This window comes from Phyllobates terribilis, unplaced genomic scaffold (genome assembly GCF_046119375.1).
Source record: "Phyllobates terribilis strain yellow unplaced genomic scaffold, ASM4611937v1 Scaffold_5__5_contigs__length_657084704, whole genome shotgun sequence".
NCBI classification, from domain to species: Eukaryota; Metazoa; Chordata; class Amphibia; order Anura; family Dendrobatidae; genus Phyllobates; species Phyllobates terribilis.
In genome coordinates, this window is record NW_027362765.1 from 146,120,454 (window position 1) to 146,144,276 (window position 23,823).

General features: G+C 42.8%; 1 protein-coding gene across 3 annotated transcripts in view; it reads left to right on the forward strand.

Moving 5' to 3' along the window:
* The window catches only part of SCN4A (sodium voltage-gated channel alpha subunit 4), a 133,273-nt gene that overhangs the window by 97,182 nt on the left and 12,268 nt on the right, over positions 1–23,823 (forward strand). For 2 of the 3 annotated variants that reach the window (XM_073683128.1, XM_073683126.1), the window contains exons 16-22: positions 1,104–1,562; positions 2,956–3,079; positions 11,118–11,272; positions 13,414–13,587; positions 13,680–13,802; positions 13,935–14,213; positions 23,461–23,514. In XM_073683128.1, coding sequence (XP_073539229.1) covers positions 1,104–1,562; positions 2,956–3,079; positions 11,118–11,272; positions 13,414–13,587; positions 13,680–13,802; positions 13,935–14,213; positions 23,461–23,514 — 1,368 coding nt within the window. The remainder of the gene's footprint in view (positions 1–1,103; positions 1,563–2,955; positions 3,080–11,117; positions 11,273–13,413; positions 13,588–13,679; positions 13,803–13,934; positions 14,214–23,460; positions 23,515–23,823) is intronic. The other variant, XM_073683129.1, reaches the window with a different exon arrangement.

The following is a 23,823-nucleotide window of genomic DNA, read 5'->3' on the forward strand; positions in this document are numbered from 1 at the left end:
ATCCTGCCCACATAGAAAATAGAAAACTGGAGGAAGGTGTCCAGAGGTATAATGCAGATATTGCAGATATGGAGAGATGAGATACATATATTAAGGTGCTATTTAAATCTCAGCATCATGTATCAGTTGTACTAGTTGTGTTTTCCATCTTATTTGCTTTTGGCCTGTAGTCCGTACAGAATGAAACATTGTCAGTTATTGCATTTTCCAACAGATCTAAATAGATGCTAAAGGACATAGCTTAGTTTAATGGGGTCCGCCGGGGTTTAGATATTATTGGTATCACAAATACAAAGTTTGAGTAAACTCCTTTACAAAAAAGATGGAAAATGGTATGTCCCTTAAAATAGCAGTTCCCCAATCACGGATGGCCGAAAGAAGCTGTCGCACACATATGGTAATTCAATACCTTTACTCTCAGATAGCCAGGAAACTTGATGGTTTTATAGTCTCACAGAAGCAACCAGTTACTTAGAAAAAGGTGGACAAATGGCACTTGCAACAGTGGGTTTACACTTGCAACAATTTGCTGATGCTGGTCACTATGTGCTTGCAATCTCCTCAGCAGCACCTCCTTCTATTGTTAATTTTCTTACACGCACTGAACTCACCCACAGTACTGGTCACAACCCTTGTCTTAATCACCTCTTTACTTGCAGCACTTTTGGCCTACTTCATCACTGTTCTTCACACACAATCCTAATTCCTCTAGCCGTCTATGGCACGGAACTCCTCTACACACTCAGTCATCAGCTTACAGACTTCTCTGGGGAGGCTAATCTGTCACCTATCTGTCAAAAACTCTCTTCACAGTCACAAATAAGCCCCCATGCTTCTATGTTCTGTGGCAGCCTTTGTTCTCTTCTAATGGCTACCCTATGCCACAAGTAACAAACAGCGACTGCGGCTCAAACTGGAGCTCTTCTCATTACTGAGACCTGGGATATTGTACCTAGATTGGTTGTTTTACATTATAGGTCCCCTTTAAATTAATGAATATAAATCTATATTAAATGTAGGTGTGGTGACTAGCCCCAAGTTGTTGTACAAGGTGAAGTTCTACAGTGTGTTCATTTCTGTATTGTTTTTGGTTCTGTTTCCAGGTGTTGAACCTATTCTTGGCTTTGTTGTTGAGCTCCTTCAGTGCTGACAACCTTTCGGCCTCTGATGATGATGGGGAGATGAATAACCTGCAGATTGCCATAGGAAGGATTACTAGAGGCATCGACTTCATAAAGAAAACTATGATTTCCTTGCTACCATTTAAGAAGAAAGAACAGAATAAGGAGGAGGACAAGAATAATATTGAGGATGTTAGAGAGAGTTTTGCTCTGAACCACTTAGCGACTGAAGAAGAGCCCAAGCCTGAATGTCCAGCTATTGATGGCTTCATAAAAAAGCCACGTTATATCATGACTGAATTAGATCATATTAACCTGATTAATAATCCTCACTACAGGATAGAAGTGCCCATAGCTTCTGAAGAGTCAGATCTGGATTATCTTGAAACAGATGAGCTCAGCACTCAGTCCGAGTTTGAGGAAACAGTAATAAAGCCTAAGGTAAAGCCGTAATCTACAGGCCATAGTTATTAATATTTCCTATGTATATGCCATGTTTACTAATATTTAACAAACTTGCTATAACATATTGTATGTATACTTCAGTACCGAGCAAACCTGGGCATCTGCCAGGTCTCATTGGGCTTGGAGGCCCATGGCGATCTGGGTAAACATGATCTATGCTTATCAAATCGTATGGGGCAAATATTCCCAATTTTATTGTATCAAGAGCCATTCCTAGTTTTGTAATTCTGGACTGTAATTCTATTAGTTTTCAAATACTAATTGTACTAGCGACAGGGGGTGAATTGAGTTGCCAATACATCTCTGACGTTTTAAAGCATACAAGCCTTTTCAGAATAGGCTGCAATTTGTGTGTAGTATATGAGGAATAATACTATTTCTGGATATTATATGACTTAGGCTATGTGCCCACGTTGCATTTATGAAGCAGAAAATTTCTGCTGCATAAATGCAAGTCCTCTCCCGGAAAAACGCATGCGGAATTCCGCACGCGTTTATCGCGCATTTTTCGCGCGTTTATCACGCGTTTTCCACATGCGGAATTGCCTTGCGTTTTTTATGCATTGGACTAAGGCAATTCCGCTTGCGGAAACGCAAAATTAAATGACATGCTGCGGATTTTTGAACGCGGCATAAACGCTGCGGAAAAATCCGCAACATGTGCATAGAACTTGCGGAATCCCATTGGGGACCATGGGGTGCGGATATACATGCGTTTTTCAAGCGTTTACGCTGCGGAAATTCCGCAGCATATACGCTTGAAAAATGCTACGTCGGCACACAGCCTTATAGCTTGCACTTTTCACTAGTTTTGCAGATTCTATATCTGATTTTCAGTTGTCACTGAGCTAGTGGAAGGAGATTAGCTGCTATGATATCACCTATACATAGCACACAAAGACAGGTCGAATTCCCACTTTTCTTTCTCTGTAGCATACAGGCAGAAGCATCAGCATGGAGGATATTATATAGCAGCACTGAGCAGGGTAGCTGTTAATCCAGCTCTGGAGTGAGCTAAAACAGTTGATTGAAGCTGCAGCAGAACCTGCCTGTCTCTGCTTGTCTCTCACTGTGCTGAGTTCCCCTCATTCCTCCTCTCCACAGAATATAATAGGAGGAGATGTAATCTGATACCTCAGTTTGTTGGCAGTCTTTGTTGCTTTGACCCAGACACATTTTATTTGTTTTTAAGAGTGTAGGGGGAGTCCAGAAGGAAGGTGTGTGTGTGGGGGGGGGGGTTGTAAGTGACTCATAAGTGGAGAAAGAAGTCAAATTCTCATATAAGCAATATTAAAAAGTTTCTTATATTTTCATCTACTTATTTCATGTATTTATTTATGCGGTAACTTTTCTGTTACTCTCTATCTAGAAGACGTTTTTTGATGGTACTTCAATGTGCAGTACAGCAGATTATAAACCTCCGGAGCCAGAGGAAGAAGAAGAAACCTTGGAACATAAAGAAGAGGATGACCCAGAAGAATGCTTTACAGAAGGTATACGCTCACATTACAAACAAAGGGGGAGGAGGACTTTTGAAAAAAAAAAAATTTTATTTGACTCTGTTATCATCACTTTTAAAAAGTGGGAGTAATCTTGGCATAATTATGTATGCAAATAAGGTTTGAGCAAGATTTATAATTTAGTCCTACAAACAACAATGGCGATAGACAGCACACAGAACCGCAGTACATACCAAAATATATTCAATTGGGTCAGACGAAAACCATTTATTTTGAAAATGATGGCTAGTGACCTCTCCAGAGTGGGGATAACATACAACCCCAGCATCACAACAAGAAAAACAGTAAGTTACGGTACAATAGTAGATGTGAAGGAAATCGGCACCGGACAGAGAGAAAATATTATATTGTTATATTATTACATTACATATAATTTAAACTGTAAAGTAGTCCCAGGCACAATATAAATCAGTAGAATAAATGCCCTAAGGAGAAAACAATTTACACACTCAATAGCGTGCTAAAGCCTCTAAAGAGCACATGAAATACAACCAGAGGTGGCTAATATAACACATCCTATTGCCGAACGTACAAACCCATAATACAGAATCCCCCTCCGGGCTACTATGATTATGTTTTCTGTCCTACTATTGTACTCTAACCTATTGATTTTCATGTTCTAGTGATAACAGTGTTATTTATTATCTCCCCTCTGGCCATGTCGCTATTCATTATGTGATTCATTTTTATAAGAAATTGTTTTATTCTAAACTAATAAAATGTGATAGATTTTTTCCCCATCCAGCGGTATTTTGTGCTGTTTATTGCCCTTGTTGTTTGTAGGACTTGTTAATAAAGATTGGAGAGACGTCTAACTTTCTGTATTTTTACTATATAGAAGCTGAGCACTGTTTGTCATGAATTTACAAATTTATGGCAATTTTCCCTGTAGCATCGCTCTGCCCTTTAGTTATATTGGGAAGTGCAGATTTATTTGATGGAAATAACTGCAACGTAGCCACAGGCAAAATTTCTCTCATGTAGAATCGAATATATGCAAATTCTGTAGATGTTCCTCTATAAACAGTGATATACATGGAAAAGATGGAGCTATGAAGGGGTTAAAGTAATGTCTGCCACCCCCTTACAAAATAGGGGACAATTTGAGAGATGAGCCCCTGTTCTGTGGAGTAAAAACTTTTAAAAGTCGCAAAATTCTGGCGAAGAATGGAGAATTCTCATCGCAACACAATATAAGAAATAATAATAGATATACCTGTGGTCAAACATTTTTGTATCCCTGATCACAGCATCATGTACATGAAATTACTGGTATTAAAAGATAGCTTCAAATCTCAGAGAGACAGGAGAGTCTTGGAATATGAACTCATGACAACCTTTGACACATTCAGTGCAGGAATGAATGTGTCGCATGGATTTATGTCTTTCTACATCAACTAAGGAATGTGCTCCTCAGACCCGTTTGGTGGCGTCACAACCATGGACCGGACCTCAATCACAGGCCAATAAAACTTTCATACTCCTTATCTTTGAACTGTTCCAATAATTACGACCACAACTGTTTAGCCCTCTCCCATACTGATAGTTCTGCTTCATGTCACTTGTCTTATCTATTGCATTATTCCTGTGTCCTGTTGTGCATAAATATGTGACTCTTCAGATTTTGTGTTATTCTATGCCTGATGAAGAGACCCTAGTAGTCTCGAAAGCTTGCAATTTGTTACCATCTTTTAATTTAGCCGTTAAAAGGTATCAACCACTGAGGACTCTCAAATCTTAATATGTAGTTGTAATAATAATTAATGTGGTAATTTATGCTATCATAAAATAACTTTTTGTGTAATATGGGGGTTGAGCGTGGGGCATGTGTGCGACAAAAGTATGACTGAATTAGGTGCTGCTTGGCTGAGAGAGCTGGCGTCAGTATACCTGGCAGAGTGGTTGGGCGGCTGGTGAGGTCTGAGCTAAGGGTTAATGCACTTGATGATGAACGCATGGGTCAAGGGGTGAAGTTGGGCAAATGTCAGTAATCATTCATAGCCTCCATTAGTATGGGGGCTCGTTCAAATGACCCTATTTTCGGTGAAAAACGGACAGTGCTCGGACCGATGTTATTTTTTTTCACTGACCGAATCTGCAAAAAAATTGCAGCATGTGCTAGTTTCTTCCATAAATCGGATGAGACTCGCCTATTCAGGTTTATGTGTACGCATATGATTTTTATGGATAACATTGCAATTCTGTAACATAGGAAACTGTAAATCGTCCGGTAAACGATTAATAGCTGCTGCTGAAAAAGACGGACAGCACACAGATGACAAGTGGGCGGAAAAAATTGTCCCACTTTTCTGGATGAAGCTCTGAACGATTTTTTTATACTGTGTTGTGACCCCACCCTTAGAGTGTATAAAGCCCTTTGAATTTCAGCTAGTAGGGTCCAGATCCTAGTAAAAAAGTATGCTTTTTAACTTGTTTTTGCTGGTACAGACAAGAAATACTTGGGGTGTAATATAACCCCTCACTGGAGTTTGGTGCCAGCTCTGTGGGGAGTTGGAGAGTTTGGAGGACTACACTTTTTTTCCCAAACAAATGAATAAAAACATATCCATTTGAGACGTACTGAAAAGTAGCGCTACTATGCATTTCAATACGTCTCCCCTGAGAATAATGTTGTAGGAACCTATGCGTGCGGTGATAAAGTATGTAGGGTAGCGGGTTTTTTTTTCCTGTACATAGGTGTCTCAGTATAGTTTTTAGTTCCTCCTGGCAGCTGTATGTCGGATACTTCTGGTGATAAATTTGTCAGGGTTGGGAGAATATTTGGATATGCTTCAATGAACAGGTGAACTCAACCTTCCAGAAAAGAGAAGAGAAACTAAACATTTACAAACTCTTATCTCTGTAATGGGTTTTCTTCTTACAAGAGGATTTACACAGCACTGCAATTTCATGTCTCCGGAAATCAATAGTTCCAGAATAATGTGTAAAATTCTGCATGAAATTCTGTAAAAAAAAATAATAATTCTAATTTATTTATTTATTTATTTATTTATTTATTTATTTGTTATTCTGCACAATTTTTGACTTAGATATACAATAAACGTCCTATTAAAACCTAAGGATTTTTTTATATATAATTTTTTGAGAAGTTCAAATTTTCAAGCTGAAACCGCTTTGGGAGACCAATATTTTGAGCTACGTTCACATTCAGTGTTTTTTTGCTGTTTTTTTATGCAAATTAAAAGCTGCTTTTTACAGAACAAGTAAAACCTATAAGCTTTCAGAAATCTCATGCACACTCTTTTTTCTGTTTGAATTTGAGAATTGCAGCATTTTTGAAATCTGCAGCATGTCAACTCTTTCAGCGGATTTCCACCGCCAGAAAGCAATGAGAAAGTGAAAAAACAATGCAAAAAAACGCAAGAAACTTTTTTTGTGGCGTTTTTAATGAATGAAACCAACTTTATTAAACATGTACTATAGACAAAGCACACGTAATCTACACCCAAAATAATGCTGCAAAAAGCATAAAAAAGCCACAAAAATGCTGAAAAACGGGTATTTTGAACACAGCTGTTTTACTGCCAAGATAGTAGGGTTTGACTGCAGAAAAAAAACACAGCAAAAACACTGCGTGTGAACTTAGCTTTGGGGAGATTTTGGAGGGGATTTTCATTTCCTAGAGTGCTTTTGAAGAATTTTAGAAAAACCTAAAGAGGTTTCCTCCAGGATCCTCTTCAAAAAAGTGACTTATAGAGTATGTGCACACAAGTCTTTAACCCCTTAATGACAGAGCCAATTATGTCCTTAATTGCCAAGCCAAATTTTACAATTCTGACCAGTGTCACTTTGAGGTAATAAGTAACTCTAAAACACTGATTCTGAGATTGTTTTTTCTTGACATATTTTCATGATAGTGGTAAAATTTCTTCAATATCACTTGAGTTTATTTGTGAAAAAAATGGAAATTTGGTGAAAATTTTGCAATTTTCAAACTTTGAACTCTTATGCACTTAAATCAGAGAGATATGTCACACAAATTAGTTAATAAATAACATTTCCCACATGTCTACTTTACATCAGCACAATTTTGGAAACACATTTTTTTTGTTAGGAAGTTATAAGGGTTAAAAGTTGACCAGCGATTTCTCATTTTTTAAAAAATTTACAAAACCATTTTTTTAGGGGCCACTTCGCATTTGAAGTGACTTTGAGGGACCTATATGATAGAAAATACCCAAAAGTGACACCATTCTAAAAACTGCACCCCCCAAGGTGCTCAAAACCGCATTCAAGAAGTTTATTAACCCTTCACATGTTTCAAAGGAACTGAAGCAATTTGGAAGTAAAAAATGAACATTTAACTTTTTTTCACAAAATGTTTATTTCAGACCCAATATTTTTATTTTCACAAGAGTAACGAGAGGAAATGGACCCCAAAATTTGTTGTGCAATTTATCCTGAGCATGCCGATATCCCATAAGTGGGGGAAAACCACTTTTTGGGTACACTTCAGAGCTCAGAGAAGAAGCAATGTGTGACTTTTTGAACGCAAAATTGGCTGGAATTGAGAGCGGACGCCATGTTGCGTTTGTAGAGCACCTGATGTGCCTAAACAGTGGAACCCCCCCACAAGTGACCCCATTTTGGAAACTAGACCCCCTCAAAGAATCTATCTAGGTGTGTAGTGAGCACCTTGAACCCTAGGTGCTTCACAGAAGTTTATAACGTAGAGCTGTGAAAATAAGAAATCAAAAATTTTTTCCACAAAAATTTACTTTTACCCCCAATTTTTTTTATTTTCACAAGGTTAACAGGAGAAAATAAACCCCAACATTTGTTGTATAATTTCTCCTAAGTATGCTGATACCCCATATGTGGGGTAAAACTAATGTTTGGGCGCTCGGAATGGAAAAAGCACCGTTTGACTTAATAAATGCAAAAATTGCTGGAATCGAGAACGGATGCCATGTTGTGTTTGGAGAGCCCCTGAGGTGCCTAAACAATGGAACCCTCCACAACTGACCCAATTTTGGAAACTAGACCCCTCAGGGAACTTATCTAGATGTGTGGTGAGCACCTTGAACCACCAGGTGCTTCACAGAAGTTTATAACGTAAAGACGCGAAATTAAGAAATCAAATTTGTTTCCACAAAAATGTACTTTTAGCCCCAATTTTTTTTTTCACAAAGGCAACAGGAGAAAATGTACTCCAAAATTTGTTGTGCAATTTCTCCTGAGTACGAACATATGTAGGGGAAAACTATAGTTTGGGCATAGCAGGGCTTGGAAAGGAAGGAGTGATGTTTGGAACACAGACTTTGATGGAATGGTCTGCGGGTGTCTTGTCGCATTTGGAGATCTCCTGATGTGCCTAAACAGTGGAAAACCCCGACAAGTTACCCCATTTTGGAAACTATACCCCTCAAGGATTTTATCAAGGGGATAGCGAGCATTTTGAACCCACAGGTACTACACAGAATTTGATAACATTAGGTCATCATATTGAAAATTTTCATTTTTTTCATGAAAATGTAGTTTAGCCCCAAATTTGTAATTTTTGCAATGGATAATAGGAGAAAACTGACCACATAGTTTGTTATGCTATTTCTCCCGAATGTGATGATGCCCCATATGTCGTCAGAAATTACTGTTAGGCCACACGTCAGGGCTGAGAAGGAAGGAGTACTATTTGGCTTTTGGAGCATAGATTTTGGTAGAATAGTTTGTGGGCGACATTTGCGGAGCCCCAAAGGTGCCAGAGCAGCAGAAAAAAAGCACAAAAGTGACCCCATTGTAGAAATTGCACATCTCAATTAATTCATCTACGGTTGAAGTGACTATTATGTAACATTCACGCCAGGCTTTATTCTGGAGAATTCCAAATATACCTGTTTAGTGCCCATACATTGTGCCCCCATAAAGTGTAACACCTCCATACATTTCTCCTGGTGACACACACCCTGTAAATTAATCTCCATCTCCACCTTTTTAGGCGTGTATAGATCTGTGGTCGCCACACTTGTGCGCTAAAAAAAAACTTAAAATGATGGGATGCTGCTGGAACAGAGACCAGTCAAATGGGACTCAATCGGCCTCATAATTGAGTGTCTCCATCTGGGTTTTTTGTCTGAATTGTGGTTTTGGTGAATTTAGACGGAAACCCCAATATAAGTGCTCAGTGGAGAGCGCAGGATAAATGTGACGTGAACCGAGACTTATTCCGATTTTTTTGGAGACAGAATGAAGAAATAGACAGCCGTACCAGAATAGTTCTTATTTTTATTTTTGCGCAGTTCACCATGCGGTATAAGTGATAAGGCGGATTTATTCTTCGGGTCGGTGCGATTACAGCGATACCAGACTTATATGGGTTTTTTTTTTCTTGGTTTTGCTGCTATCACACAGTAAAAATGCCTTTTTTTATATAAAAAGTAGTTATTTTCGTCGCCAGCTGACACCCGCGGGAATCACTGCTGCCGGGCAGTGCTATTCAGTTATGCCTCAGCGCCGTGAAAGAGCAGCGCTGAAGCATAAGTACCCATTAGGTGGTCGCTAGGGGGTTAAGACACTGGTGGAACCGCCAAGGTTTTCCTAGGCCAAGCCGCTTTAGGTAATGGCATTCTTTTTCCTGAAGCGGCTTTGCTGGCAGCTTTGCCATCATTTTTTGCCACCAGCATCTTTTACCTGTAGTTTCAACTACAGAGCGGCTACCAAATGAAGCCACCCGCAGAATGAGCATGTTACTTCTCTTTACTGCTTCACGGTTTCCCAAAAGACTGAGCATGTGCACAGCAAGTTGTTCTACATTGCTGTGCATTATGCTTGCGGCTGTTTTGCTGAGTTTTTCCTGATGACTTCAGTCGGAATCTGCCTGAAAAAAGATGTCGTGTGCACATACCCGTGGTTTCTTTTTTCCACTAGGCATTTTTCATAACCTCTTCAGGAAGAAAAAAAAATTCTCAAAAAACTCCTCACATGAGCGGCAATTTGAATTTGCCCTAGAAATGTATTGGAAGAGTTTTTCAGGAATTTATCAAGCAGTTTTTGAGGAGGATTTTGAATGAAGAGGGTCCACATCGAAAAAGACTCAGTGTGAACATATTCTGAGCTCAAGAACATATTATTTTATTAAATCTAAATAGATGCAAATGTGTTAATTGATTTGTTTCTCACTTTTTCTATTAGGCTACATTCCCAAGATGAGCATTTGATGAGTTCTTGATGTTGCATATTTTCTGCACCCATTAAGTAAGATAGGTTACTTGCATTTTTTCAAAAATACGCTGCGTAGAAAACTCACCAAAAACTCATAGTGGGAACATAGCCTTAGTGTATATGCACACGTTGAGTATTTGATTGCAGAAATTTCTGCAACGTTTTGGCATCTATTGGCAGTAAAACACAGCGTTTTTCGCCTGCAAATACTCAGTCTCCATGACACTTCAGGTCTCTCATTCACTTTGCTGGCATCAGGTTTTGCTTCAGATTTTGTTACAAATCTGCGCAGAAAAAAACACGACAAAAGCGCACCAGATCTGCAACGTATGCACACAGACTTAGAGTATTCTGAAATAGCGGATTTTTCTCATGGATTATGGATTGTCAATTTTTTTTGTTAAAAATAGGGCTAATTGGGATTGAGAGACCGCTGGTATAGATTGTTTTGCGCCCAGGAGCTTTAAATTCCACCTCTGAGATTCTAATCCATAGATCGGGTAGGCCAGCAGGGGTGATAGTCATTTTATATCTACAATCCGATTTCAGGGTAGTTCAATCAGACAATAGAGGCTGTTTTAGGGGAGGGATAATAGGGAAAGGGTATGTCCAGACCACCCTCTTTAATTCTTTGTGCAATTTATTTATTTTCTACAACACTATGTCTTCTAAGTATTCACGTCCCTCGTGTGATATATGCATGTTTACTTTTATCACGGATATCACTTGACCAATATTTCCGCGTGGTTCAGTCACAAGACATCTGTCTAACCGGTGATAAGACGTCCATCTGTATTAATAGATGTTGTTTGTTTTTTTTTCTATTTTTCAGCATGCGTACGAAGATTTCCATGTCTGTATGTTGATATCAAAACTGAAAAGGGAAAGCTTTGGTGGAACATTCGTAAGACCTGTTTCAAGATAGTTGAACACAATTGGTTTGAAACCTTTATCATCTTCATGATCCTGCTCAGCAGCGGAGCTTTGGTAACTACTAAGAGGTTTTGGTTTTTTTGCTACCAAAAATCTGGCTGCTTTTGTACAAAAATAATTCCACAACTATACACAGGCTATGTGTGATATTGCACTGTATTCTTATTTGCTTCAATGAGTTGCAATACCAGGTAGAACCCATGGACAGGTGTGGCACTATTTCTATAAGCCTGTACACACCATGTTTAGAGATTATATAGGAAATCATGGGGATTTTTTTTCTTTTATGAATACTAGCTATTTCATCAAATTAATAGATATAATAAGTAAGGAGATTTACCGTTTATTTTCCTGTACCTGAAATCAGTTGATTGTGAGTAACAATTTTTTTTACAAATGGGTATAAAATTCTGTTTGGAGTAATTTTTTAAAAGTTAACGGGGTGATCTGAAACTAAAATGTATTTTAACTTTAAATATACTTAATATCATAATGTAATCTTTTTTTCTAATATACTTTTAATATAAATTCCCTGTCGTTCCCTCGCTACTCAATCTAACTGCTTTACTTTTACTAGTTTCAATGTGATAACGGTTCTTTGAGAAAGATTCATCATCAAGGGGCACACACTGCTGTCATTGTCGCAGCCTTTGTCCCCACCATTAAACAAAATATTATTAGTGCTCCCTGCTAGTCTCTGCTCTACGCAGCATTCGTTGGTTGTCAATTCTGACAAATGCTCAGCAGGATCTTGTCACCATGCACTATTCTTCTAAGTGCACAGTGACAGTGCGCTTCCATGCCGGCTCTGATGAGAAGTGACGAGCCAGCAAGAGAGTGCACTGTCAGTGCGCATAGTAAGAAGATTACTCAGTAAGCAGCAACCAGCGCTGTCCCCGCAATTGACGTCACTTGCAGGGGCAGTGCTGGTCTCTAGTCGTTCATTCTCTCCTTACAATGCATCCTCTTGCATCGAACAGTGCATCCTCTTGCCGGTTCCTCACTTCTCATCAGAAGTGAGTATATACTACCGTATATACTCAAGTATAAGCCAAGTTTTTCAGCACATTTTTCGTGTTGAAAAAGCCCCCCTCGGCTTATACTCAGGTATATACTCGAGTATATAGAAATTCCGGGGATGGATAGTGGTGGGGAAGGGGTGGGTTGCGGCGGCGGAGGAGTGGGGAACACACAGTAGCCGGTTGCTGCAGCTACCACATGTGCCCGCTGCTAAAGGGAAATTAGTATTCATTCTTCTCCACTCCCATGGGTGTGGAGAAGAATGAATATTCATTCTCTTTAGTAATGGGCACAGAGGAGAGCTGAGCCGCAGCTCCTGCTGACAGTGCCCGCTACTAAAGAGAATGCATATTCACTCTTCTCCATGCACATAGTCCTGGCGTGGAGAGGAGTGAATATGCTGGCAGCTCACATCAGCATCTCACAGCGCATGGCAGTGACTTCATGCACTGCTCAGATGCGGACATGAGCTGCTGCAGCAGAACAGGATGCAGCGCTGGAGCAGAGGTGGGGAAAGAAGGTGAGTATAAGTGTTTATTTTTTTATGTGTGCAGTGATGGGGCTATACATACGAGGATTGGGGGATGAGGGGTGCCATACACACCAGGATTGGAGGATGAGGATGCCATGCATACCACGATTGGGGGATGAGGAGGCCACGCATACCGGGATTGGGGATGAGGAGGCCATGCATACCAGGATTGGGGATGAGGTGGCCATGCATAACAGAATTGGGGATGAGGTGGCCATACATACCAGGATTGGGGATGAGGTGGCCATACATACCAGGATTGGGGATGAGGTGGCCATACATACCAAGATTGGAAATGAGGGTGCCATACATATCAGGATTGGAGATGAGGGTGGCATACATACCATGACTGGGGATGAGGGGACCATGCATACCAGGATTGGGGATGAGGGAGCAATGCGTACCAGGATGGGGAAATTTACCAGTTGCTGCTGCTGCATTTTCCACCCTAGGCCTATACTCGAGTCAATAAGTTTTCATAGTTGTTTTTGTGGTAAAATTAGGTACCTCGGCTTATACTTGAGTATATATGGTGTATGTATGTGTGCATGTATATGTGTGTGTGTGTATATATATATATATATATATATATATATATATATATATATATATTATTGTAATATTCTCTTTTTTTTATTTACAGGCATTTGAAGATATCTATATTGAACAGAGACAAGTTATCAAAATTATATTAGAATATGCTGATAAAGTCTTCTCCTACGTATTTGTCATCGAAATGTTGCTGAAGTGGGTGGCTTATGGCTTCAAAGTTTATTTTACTAATGCTTGGTGCTGGCTTGATTTTCTAATTGTGGATGTAAGTATTTCAAAAGGAGGTATTATTACAGTAGCAATACTTACATTCTTGTCACATTCCTTTCAAAATTAACATTTTTACTTTACTTATAGGTGTCTTTAATCAGTCTGACTGCAAACTGGCTGGGTTATTCAGAACTTGGCCCCATCAAGTCGCTGAGAACATTGAGAGCCCTTAGACCACTGAGAGCATTGTCACGATTTGAGGGCATGAGGGTAGATATCCATCAGTACTTCTAATGTGTATTTTAGAACCACATGGGTATTCCTCATGGGCCATAAATTCTGTTGATAAGATGGTTGTGACTACTGACTTCATTCATGTCCTGCCTTATGTATGTCTTTAAGGTTGTAGTCAATGCCTTGCTGGGCGCCATTCCTTCCATCATGAACGTGCTGCTGGTTTGTTTAATCTTCTGGCTGATCTTCAGTATAATGGGTGTCAATATGTTTGCTGGAAAATATTATCGATGTATCAACACAACCACATCGGAACTCTTCGATATTTCTGTTGTGAACAATCGTTCAGATTGTATGGCTTTAAATTTCACCGAACAAGTGCGATGGGTGAATGTCAAAGTGAATTTTGACAATGTAGGTCTTGGATACTTGTCCCTATTACAAGTGGTAAGGAACTTATTATTATTTTGTTATGATATGCGTTCGTAATATAATTAAAACTGTGTAAGACACAAAAATATATTCCTACAAGACTGTAAGGTCTGTATTTTTACCGAAAACAGTTCAACTTCTGCCATTGAGCTGTTTCTGGAATTGCAACACTGAAATGAATAAGGGTTTATTCAGACATCCATGTAAATCGGACCGGGATCTGACCACGACTGGTTGCAGGTCTCCTGACCCAAGTGTGACAGCTTCATGTATTTCTATACATGTCACTCTTGGTCAGGATAGCCACGGACAAGTCCATGCATTGATTGCGGTCCTATCTCGGACCAATTTACATGGATGTCTGAATGCGCCCTGAGGGTGAGCTGTTTATTCTAGCCCATGGACAGGGGTAGTGGTGTTTCGGGGGAAAAAAATAGACTAGCTATTTATTGTTGCAAATAGGTATCCCATTGCTCACTATAGAAATATTGTGTTGAAATCACTTTTCAAATATCTCTCTCATTTACATACATTTGATACTTTCACTTGACTTTTTTTTTTCTTAAAAGTTTTTTTTTCTCAAGGGTGTGCCCCCTCTCAGTCTTTACAGCCGTAAAATTCTTTAAAAAAAAAATTAATAATAATAATCACATTTTTTATATTGGTTTGATCAACCTTTCTGTTACAAAATGTTACATAAACAGCGAAACCTGACCACCAAACTTGAGCACCACTTTCTGAACACCACACCACCCCTGCTTTCTAAAAAAAGAAATAAATAAAATAAAGGGCCACATTTGACAATTGACTGCCGCAATGCAAACGGTCCTTATTCCACTTTGTTCCCTGATTAGCTGGATTGTTAGGAGGCGAAACGTATTAGGACATCAATAGCAAGAGCTGATAGTAAGACCAGGGTGAAATTCCATAATTGATTTTTTGGGTTTTTTTTTTTCAAAGCAGATGCCCACTGTTTAGCGATATTATTACTAGTGAGCAACCATAGAGCATTGAGCAGCCAAGCGACTGTGACCACAGCCCACTATCAGTATTCGGTCAGTATTCTTTCTCAGGAGTGAGAGTCAAAACCAGATGAGGAACAATCAGAGAAAAGGTATAATAGAAACAAGTCACCAATTCTGCATTTATCACCCACGCCTGGTTTTGCCTCCTACTCCTGAGAAAAAATACTGACCCAATACTGACCAAATACTGATATTTGGGCAGTGGCCTTAGGATATTGTATGACTACAAATAATGGTATCGCATCTATGTATTTGGACTAGGCACTTTGTTTTAATTTAAAGCAATAGTGCCTATCTATTTTAACAATATACAGTACATACCAATTAAAACAGATTTGTCACCAGATTTCATTACAAACTGCATTCATTGTTTCATAAAGCTCTTGGATCTGAAAAGACTGGTAAATGTACTTGGAAAATCCTTATTAGAATGGTTGTATAATTCTGATATTAAAATGAGCATTTTATGAGTCCAAGTATAGTCAGTCTCCACCTACCCATCCGGCCTGACTCCCAGCTGCAGCTTGTACTGAGCAGTGTGAGATCTCCACAGCCAGGGGAAGGAGGGACACTGAAGATCTGTCATTTAGACTAAGTGGATAGGAGACTAAGTTAAAACTTTTAAAAAACATTGTGCAGCCAGTCTAACATGTCTTCCATTAGATCTAAGAGATCTATTTAATAATGTATGCAGATTGGATTGTGAAATTTGGTGACAGATCCACTGTAACTTTTCATTAACTCAAAGACTATAGCCCCGATTCATCAAAGCTTTTATACCAGAATTCTGGTGTAAAAAGCTTTGAGAAATTGCCTCTTAATGAGTCAGGAGTGTCTGACTCCAGCAAGCCCTTTCATCAAGACTGGCATGAAAATCGCCGGTCTTGATGAATCGGGGTCTATATCTGCTAACTACATGTTGTTTTTTTCTTGATATTGTGGTTTAACCCTAAACCAAAAAAATGGAACTGAGCTGCAAAACCAAATGTGGCTTGTGGATAAGTGTGTGGCTGTTTTTTGGAAGAAATCAGACAAGTTTTCCAAATTTTATAGACCTTTCAAGTCTTATTTGAACTGAACATTAAATTACACTGCTCAAAAAAATAAAGGGAACACTCAAATAACACATCCTAGATCTGAATGAATCAGGGGCGGACACAGACTGTAGTGGGCCCCTGTGCAAGAAATTTTTTGGGGGCCCCCCCCTGCACTTCATAAGGCAACAAAGTTATGTAAACATAACCCCCCCCCATGTGCATCTCTCGCCCCCCCATGTGCAGCTCTCATCCCCCCCATGTGCAGCTCTCATCCCCCCCGTGCATCTCCCATCCCCCCCATGCATCTCCCATCCCCCCCATGCATCTCCCATCCCCCCCGTGCATCTCTCATCCCCCCCATGTGCATCTCTCGCCCCCCCATGTGCAGCTCTCATCCCCCCATGTGCATCTCCCATCCCCCCCGTGCATCTCCCATCCCCCCCGTGCATCTCCCATCCCCCCCATGTGCATCTCTCATCCCCCCCCCGTGCATCTCTCATCCCCCCATGTGCATCTCTCACCCCCCCCACTCCTAGTTAATTAATTGTATTTAAAACAAATAAAACTTGTTATACTTACCCCCATGCGATCCCTGCAGAATCCTGGCGCTCGTCCACGTCGCTGCCACCAGGTTCTCCTGACGTTCGGCCATGTGACAGTGCCACATACATAGCCATCAGCTTTTGTTTTGGCCAAAAGATTTTTAAAGCCGCCACCACGATAAGGTAGACTCTTCTGGCCGGGCCCTACTCTAACCTATTAAAATTTTCTTAAAATATCCAATACTCTTTTTAGATATATTTTTATTTAGTTTTCTTTAAGGGAATGTGTCATATACATTTTTTTTTTAAAATGACCAATAATACCACATACAGGGAATACCGCCACACCATGACCAGACCACATATTACCACAACATAGTGACCGAATAATACCACACAGAAGGGGCAAAAACTGCCACACCATGACCAGACCACATATTACCACCACATTACTAATATTACCACCACATTACTAATATTACCATAAGTGTCATTATACACGGGAGCTCTATACATGGTATGTATAATGTAAGTGTCCAGGTAATCTAGTGATCACCAGTGACATTATACACAGGAGCTCTGTATATAGTGTCAGTGTACAGGTAATACAGTGATCACCAGTGACATTATACACAGGAGCCCGGTACATAGTATATAGTGTAAGTGTACATGTAATACACTGACTCACTGGTGACGTCTCTAGGTGAAGTCCTTCAGCTACGCTTTTCTCCTTCATCCAGCACAGACCGCCATCACGTCTTCCAGCCAGGACTCGTCTCTGCATAAAATAACACAGTTATCTAGAGCACATTCCCCAACTTCTACATTACGCAGCTGAATACAGACGTGCATCCACCATCAATATATGGTTAGTTATTATGCAACCTACCATTCCAAATATAAATTGTAATCCACCACGGTGCCCCCATTAACTGTAAATAGGCACTTAATATATAATTTAATTAGAACCTCTACTCTTTCCGCCAATTTGTTACCAGTTACACTCCTGCATCCGCAACGCCCCCTACTCTATACTTCCTGCTCCCCGCATTCATTATTTACATGCACCCCCTGCCCCAATTCATTATATCATGTCCGTGCTCTCCCCACCCCATCCACCCCATCATCATTTATCATTTACTGTCCCCCACCCCACATTCATTATGTGCAGCTCATTATCCCCCTACTCCCAATTCCCCCATGTGCAGCTCATTTTCTCCCAATTCCCCCATGTGCAGCTCTCACCCCTCCATGTGCACATCTCTCATCCCCCTCCCCCACATGTGCCCCTCTCTCATCCCCCCCATGTGCCCCTCTCTCATCCCCCTCCCCCACATGTGCACATCTCTCATCCCCCTCCCCCACATGTGCACCTCTCTCATCCCCCTCCACCACATGTGCACCTCTCTCATTCCCCTCCCCCACATGTGCACCTCTCTCATTCCCCTCCCCCACATGTGCACCTCTCTCATCCCCCTCCCCCACATGTGCACCTCTCTCATTCCCCTCCCCCACATGTGCACCTCTCTCATCCCCCTCCCCCACATGTGCACCTCTCTCATCCCCCTCCCCCACATGTGCACCTCTCTCATCCCCCTCCCCCACATGTGCACCTCTCTCATCCCCCTCCCCCACATGTGCAGCTCTCTCATCCCCCTCCACCACATGTGCACCTCTCTCATCCCCCTCCACCACATGTGCACCTCTCTCATTCCCCTCCCCCACATGTGCACCTCTCTCATCCCCCTCCCCCACATGTGCACCTCTCATTCCCCTCCCCCACATGTGCACCTCTCTCATCCCCCTCCCCCACATGTGCACCTCTCTCATCCCCCTCCCCCACATGTGCACCTCTCTCATCACCCTCCCCCACATGTGCACCTCTCTCATCCCCCTCCCCGACATGTGCACCTCTCATTCCCCTCCCCCACATGTGCACCTCTCTCATCCCCCTCCCCCACATGTGCACCTCTCTCATCCCCCTCCCCCACATGTGCACCTCTCTCATCCCCCTCCCCCACATGTGCACCTCTCTCATCCCCCTCCACATGTGCACCTCTCTCATTCCCCTCCCCCACATGTGCACCTCTCTCATCCCCCTCCCCCACATGTGCACCTCTCTCATCCCCCTCCCCCACATGTGCACCTCTCTCATCCCCCTCCACCACATGTGCACCTCTCTCATTCCCCTCCCCCACATGTGCACCTCTCTCATTCCCCTCCCCCACATGTGCACCTCTCTCATCCCCCTCCCCCACATGTGCACCTCTCTCATTCCCCTCCCCCCACATGTGCACCTCTCTCATCCCCCTCCCCCACATGTGCACCTCTCTCATCCCCCTCCACCACATGTGCATCTCCCATTCCCCCCACTCCTAGTAAATTGTATTTAAAAAAAAAAAAAAACTTGTTATACTTACCCCCATGCGATCCCTGCAGAACCCTGGCGCTCGTCCAAATCGCTGACACCAGGTTCTCCTGACTTCCGGTCATGTGACGGCGCCGTCACATGACCGGAAGTCAGGGGAATCATTAAAGCGCTGCCGCAGCAGCGCAGCGCTAAGATGTCCCGGACCCGGCGCTTAGCATGGGGCCGGGGGCCCCATGAGGAGAGAGACGCACAAGAGGGGGGCCCCCAAGGGGGCCCCTACCGGCTGGGCCCCATACTGGAGTCAGGGCAGTCATGCCCTGATGGCGGCCCTGCTGGAGGCTGGAGGGGCCCCCTCTCCCTCGGGGCCCCCGTTCAATGAACCGGCTGCACGGGCGGTAGTTCCGCCCCTGGAATGAATGAAATATTCTCATTGAATACTTTGTTCTGTACAAAGTTGAATGTGCTGACAACAAAATCACACAAAAATCATCAATGGAAATCAAATTTATTAACCAATGGAGGCCTGGATTTGGAGTCGCCCCCAAAATTAAAGTGGAAAAACACACTTCAGGCTGATCCAACTTTGATGTAATCTGTATGACCTCCCTACAACGCCTGGGCATGCTCCTGATGAGGTTGCGGATGGTCTCCTGTGGGATCTTCTCCCAGATCTGGACTAAAGCATCCGCCAACTCCTGGACAGTCTGTGGTGCAACGTGACATTGGTGGATGGAGCGAGACATGATGTCCCAGATGTGCTCAATCGGATTCAGGTCTGGGGAACTGGCGGGCCAGTCCATAGCTTCAATGCCTTCATCTTGCAGGAACTGTTGACACACTCCAGCCACATGAGGTCTGGCATTGTCCTGCATTAGGAGGAACCCAGGGCCAACCACACCAGCATATGGTCTCACAAGGGTTCTGAGGATCTCATCTCGGTACCTAATGGCAGTCAGGCTACCTCTGGCGAGCACATGGAATGGAGGGCTGTGCGGCCCTCCGAAGAAATGCCACCCCACACCATTATTGACCCACTGCAAACCAGTCATGCTGAAGGATGTTGCAGGCAGTAGATCGCTCTCCACGGCGTCTCCAGACTCTGTCACGTCTGTCACATGTGCTCAGTGTGAACCTGCTTTCATCTGTGAAGAGCACAGGGCACCAGTGGCGACTTTACCAATCCTGGTGTGCTGTGGCAAATGCAAAGCGTCCTGTACGGTGTTGGGCTGTGAGCACAACCCCCATCTGTGGACGTCGGACCCTCATACCACCCTCATGGAGTCGGTTTCTAACCGTTTGTGCAGACACATGCACATTTGTGGCCTGCTGGAGGTCATTTTGCAGGGCTCTGGCAGTGCTTCTCCTGATCCTCTTTGCACAAAGGCGGAGGTAGCGGTCCTGTTGCTGGGTTGTTGCCCTCGTACGGCCCCCTCCACGTCTCCTGGTGTACTGGCCTGTCTCCTGGTAGCGCCTCCAGCCTCTGGACACTACGCTGACAGACACAGCAAACCTTCTTGCCACAGCTCGCATTGATGTGCCATCCTGGATGAGCTGCACTACCTGAGCAACTTCTGTGGGTTGTAGAGTCTCATGCTACCACGAGTGTGAAAGTGACGCGCCCAAGGGATGGGGATTCAGCGCCCGGGCCTTGCTGTTTTGGTTTATGGGGATGTCGCAGTGGTCGGCTCCCGGGCCCGTACCCTGGGGTCACTTTTAAAAGCAAGGAATGGGGGAAAGGTGTATGGGATAGGAAAAGTTCGTGACACCACCCGTGGTGTCTGGTGAGGATCACCAGCGCTGCTACAGTCCTCTGAGGCCGGTGGTCAGGCAGCTTAGTTGGTGCGGCTCCCCACAGGTGGAGCGGGGCCTCAGGGCAGCGTAAGAGAAGGGATGCAGGACAGAGGGGACCCAGCTGGGTCGGAAGAAGAATAGGCACACTCACAACAATTCACTTCAGTACCTTTACTGGTGGTGGTTCAGGCACGATCCAGGGCACTGTAGGGTGAAGGGTGCATATCGGGACTCTCCCCAGTGAGCGGGTGTAGGGCCTCCTGTTTCTTGCCTTTTCCTGATAAGTTTATGACCTGCCTGGAGCTAGGCATAACTTGGTCTCTGTCTTGCACCGGCTGACCTGGTGGTAGGGCCACACTCCCTGGTCTCTTAGGCCTCAGTGACTCCTGACCCTGGTATATCAGTCAGCTTTTGGTGTTCCTGGGACATGTAGTTCACCAGGGGTTCCGGTAGTTTCTGCTGGTCGTAGAGATCCCTGCAGACGCGGATCCGGTGTCCGGTAAATGGTTGTGGGGTGAGCTGGTTAAGCTCCTCTGCCCCCTATGTAGCTCGCTTACTCCACTTGCCTTCGGCCGCACTCGGGGCCCTCACTAGGCTTCACACTGGCAGCAGGACTCGCTACTCTTCACTGCTCTTATGGCGTCAGCACGCCTTAGGCTCACTAATCTGAGCTCCCTGAGTCTGAGCTGGACTGCCTTTCTCACAGGCTTCACTCTCTGTGGACTCCAGACTTAGACTGACTGCCTAGCTCCACCTCCCCTTTTTATATTCCTATCCGGGCTCCCTCTGGTGGTCTGAGGTGGAAGGTGGAGGTGTGTGTATGCTATCAGGGCCTCTTGTGGAGGAATCTGTCCATGCACCCCTCTAGGATCTGTGGCACCAATGCGCAGCAGGGCGCCACAAAAGCACAACCAACATTCAAAAGTGACCAAAACATCAGCCAGAAAGCATTGGTACTGAGATGTGGTCTGTGGTCCCCACCTGCTGAACCACTCCTTTATTGAGGGTGCCTTGATAATTGCCAATAATTTCCATCTATTGTCTATTTGGGTTCCAGTATCATCTCTATGCTGACGACACCCAATTATACACTTCTTCCCCTGACATCACCCCTACCCTAATACAAAATACCAAGGATTGTTTGTCTGCTGTGTCTAGCATCATGTCCTCCCTCTATCTTAAACTGAATCTCTCCAAAACTGAACTTCTTGTGTTTCCCCCCTCTACTAACCTAACACTACCTAACATCGAAATTACCTTGGAGGGGTCGACCATAACTCCCAAGCAGCACGCCCGCTGCCTTGGGGTCATATTCGACACTAACCTTTCCTTTACTCCCTATATCCGATTACTCACTCGCTCTTGTCACCTGCATCTTAAAAACATCTCCAGAATCCGATCTTTTCTCACTTTGGAAACTGCTAAAACTCTTACTGTTGCTCTTATTCACTCTCGTCTGGACTACTGCAACTCTCTTCTGATCGGTCTCCCTCTTACCAAAATTTCCCGTCTCCAATCTATCCTGAATGCGGCAGCCAGGGTCGTATTTCTGTCCAGCCGCTTCACCGATGCCTCCACCTTGTGCCAGTCATTACACTGGTTACCCATTCGCTACAGGGTCCAATATAAACTCATTGCTCTCACCCACAAAACTCTCCACAGTTCTGCACCACCTTATATCTCCTCTCTCATCTCAGTCTATCGTCCTACAAGTGCCCTCCGTTCCACAAATGACCTAAGACTAACATCCCCCATAATCCGAACCTCGCACCTCCGTCTCCAAGACTTCTCTCGTGCTGCGCCAGTTCTCTGGAATGCTCTACCCCAGACGATCCGATTGATGCCTAGCCCCGATGTCTTCAAGCGCGCTTTAAAAACCCATCTCTTTAAACAAGCCTACCATCTCAAATACCCAGTAAACTAACTTTCCCCTGTTCCCTCCTAAATACTATTCAGAATCTGCCCCCTACTGTTCATCTGTTTCTACACCCTCCATGCACACGATAACTGCACTCGGTAATTGAGTATTGCACTTGAACATACAGGCTGATGACCGGATCATACAGCTTTATATGATAATCCCGACTTATTATAATTGCCTGACCTGAAATAACAAGCACTTTCCACCTATTGTGTCCCCCCATTTCCTTGTAGAATGTAAGCTTGCGAGCAGGGACCTCACTCCTGATGTAACTGTTAAACTGTCTTACCTTGTATTGAATTTATTGTTTGTACATGTCCCCGCTTAATTGTAAAGTGCTGCGGAATATGTTGGCGCTATATAAATAAAAAAATTATTATTATATTATTATTATTATTATTATTATTATTATTATTCCATTTGCACAACAGCATGTGAAATTGATTGTCAATCAGTGCTGCTTCCTAAGTGGACAGTTTGATTTCACAGAAGTTTGATTTACTTGGAGTTATATTCTGTTATTTAAGTGTTCCCTTTATTTTTTTGAGCAGTGTATTTTTGTTTTTCATGTATAGGCAACATTTAAAGGTTGGATGGATATCATGTATGCAGCTGTGGACTCGAGGAAAGTAAGTAGATGTATTATCTCTCTATAAGTAGGTTTCTTACTATTAGTCTGTGTCTCTCACATCCCATATAGGGAGTTATGACTTGGGTTGGGGGGTTAGGGTCTGGTGAAAAACATGACCTGTGTGCGCCATTAGCTTAGACTGTATTGGTCAGTTTTATTAGGCACAGGATCAGGCAGAAAACTGAATCTTTTCCCAGGATGAAAGATGACCTAGTTACAATTATGTTTTATGTCGTAGATAAATATAATGCACCAAAAAAAAACAAATAAATAAAATATATATGTAATATATATTATATACACTGTA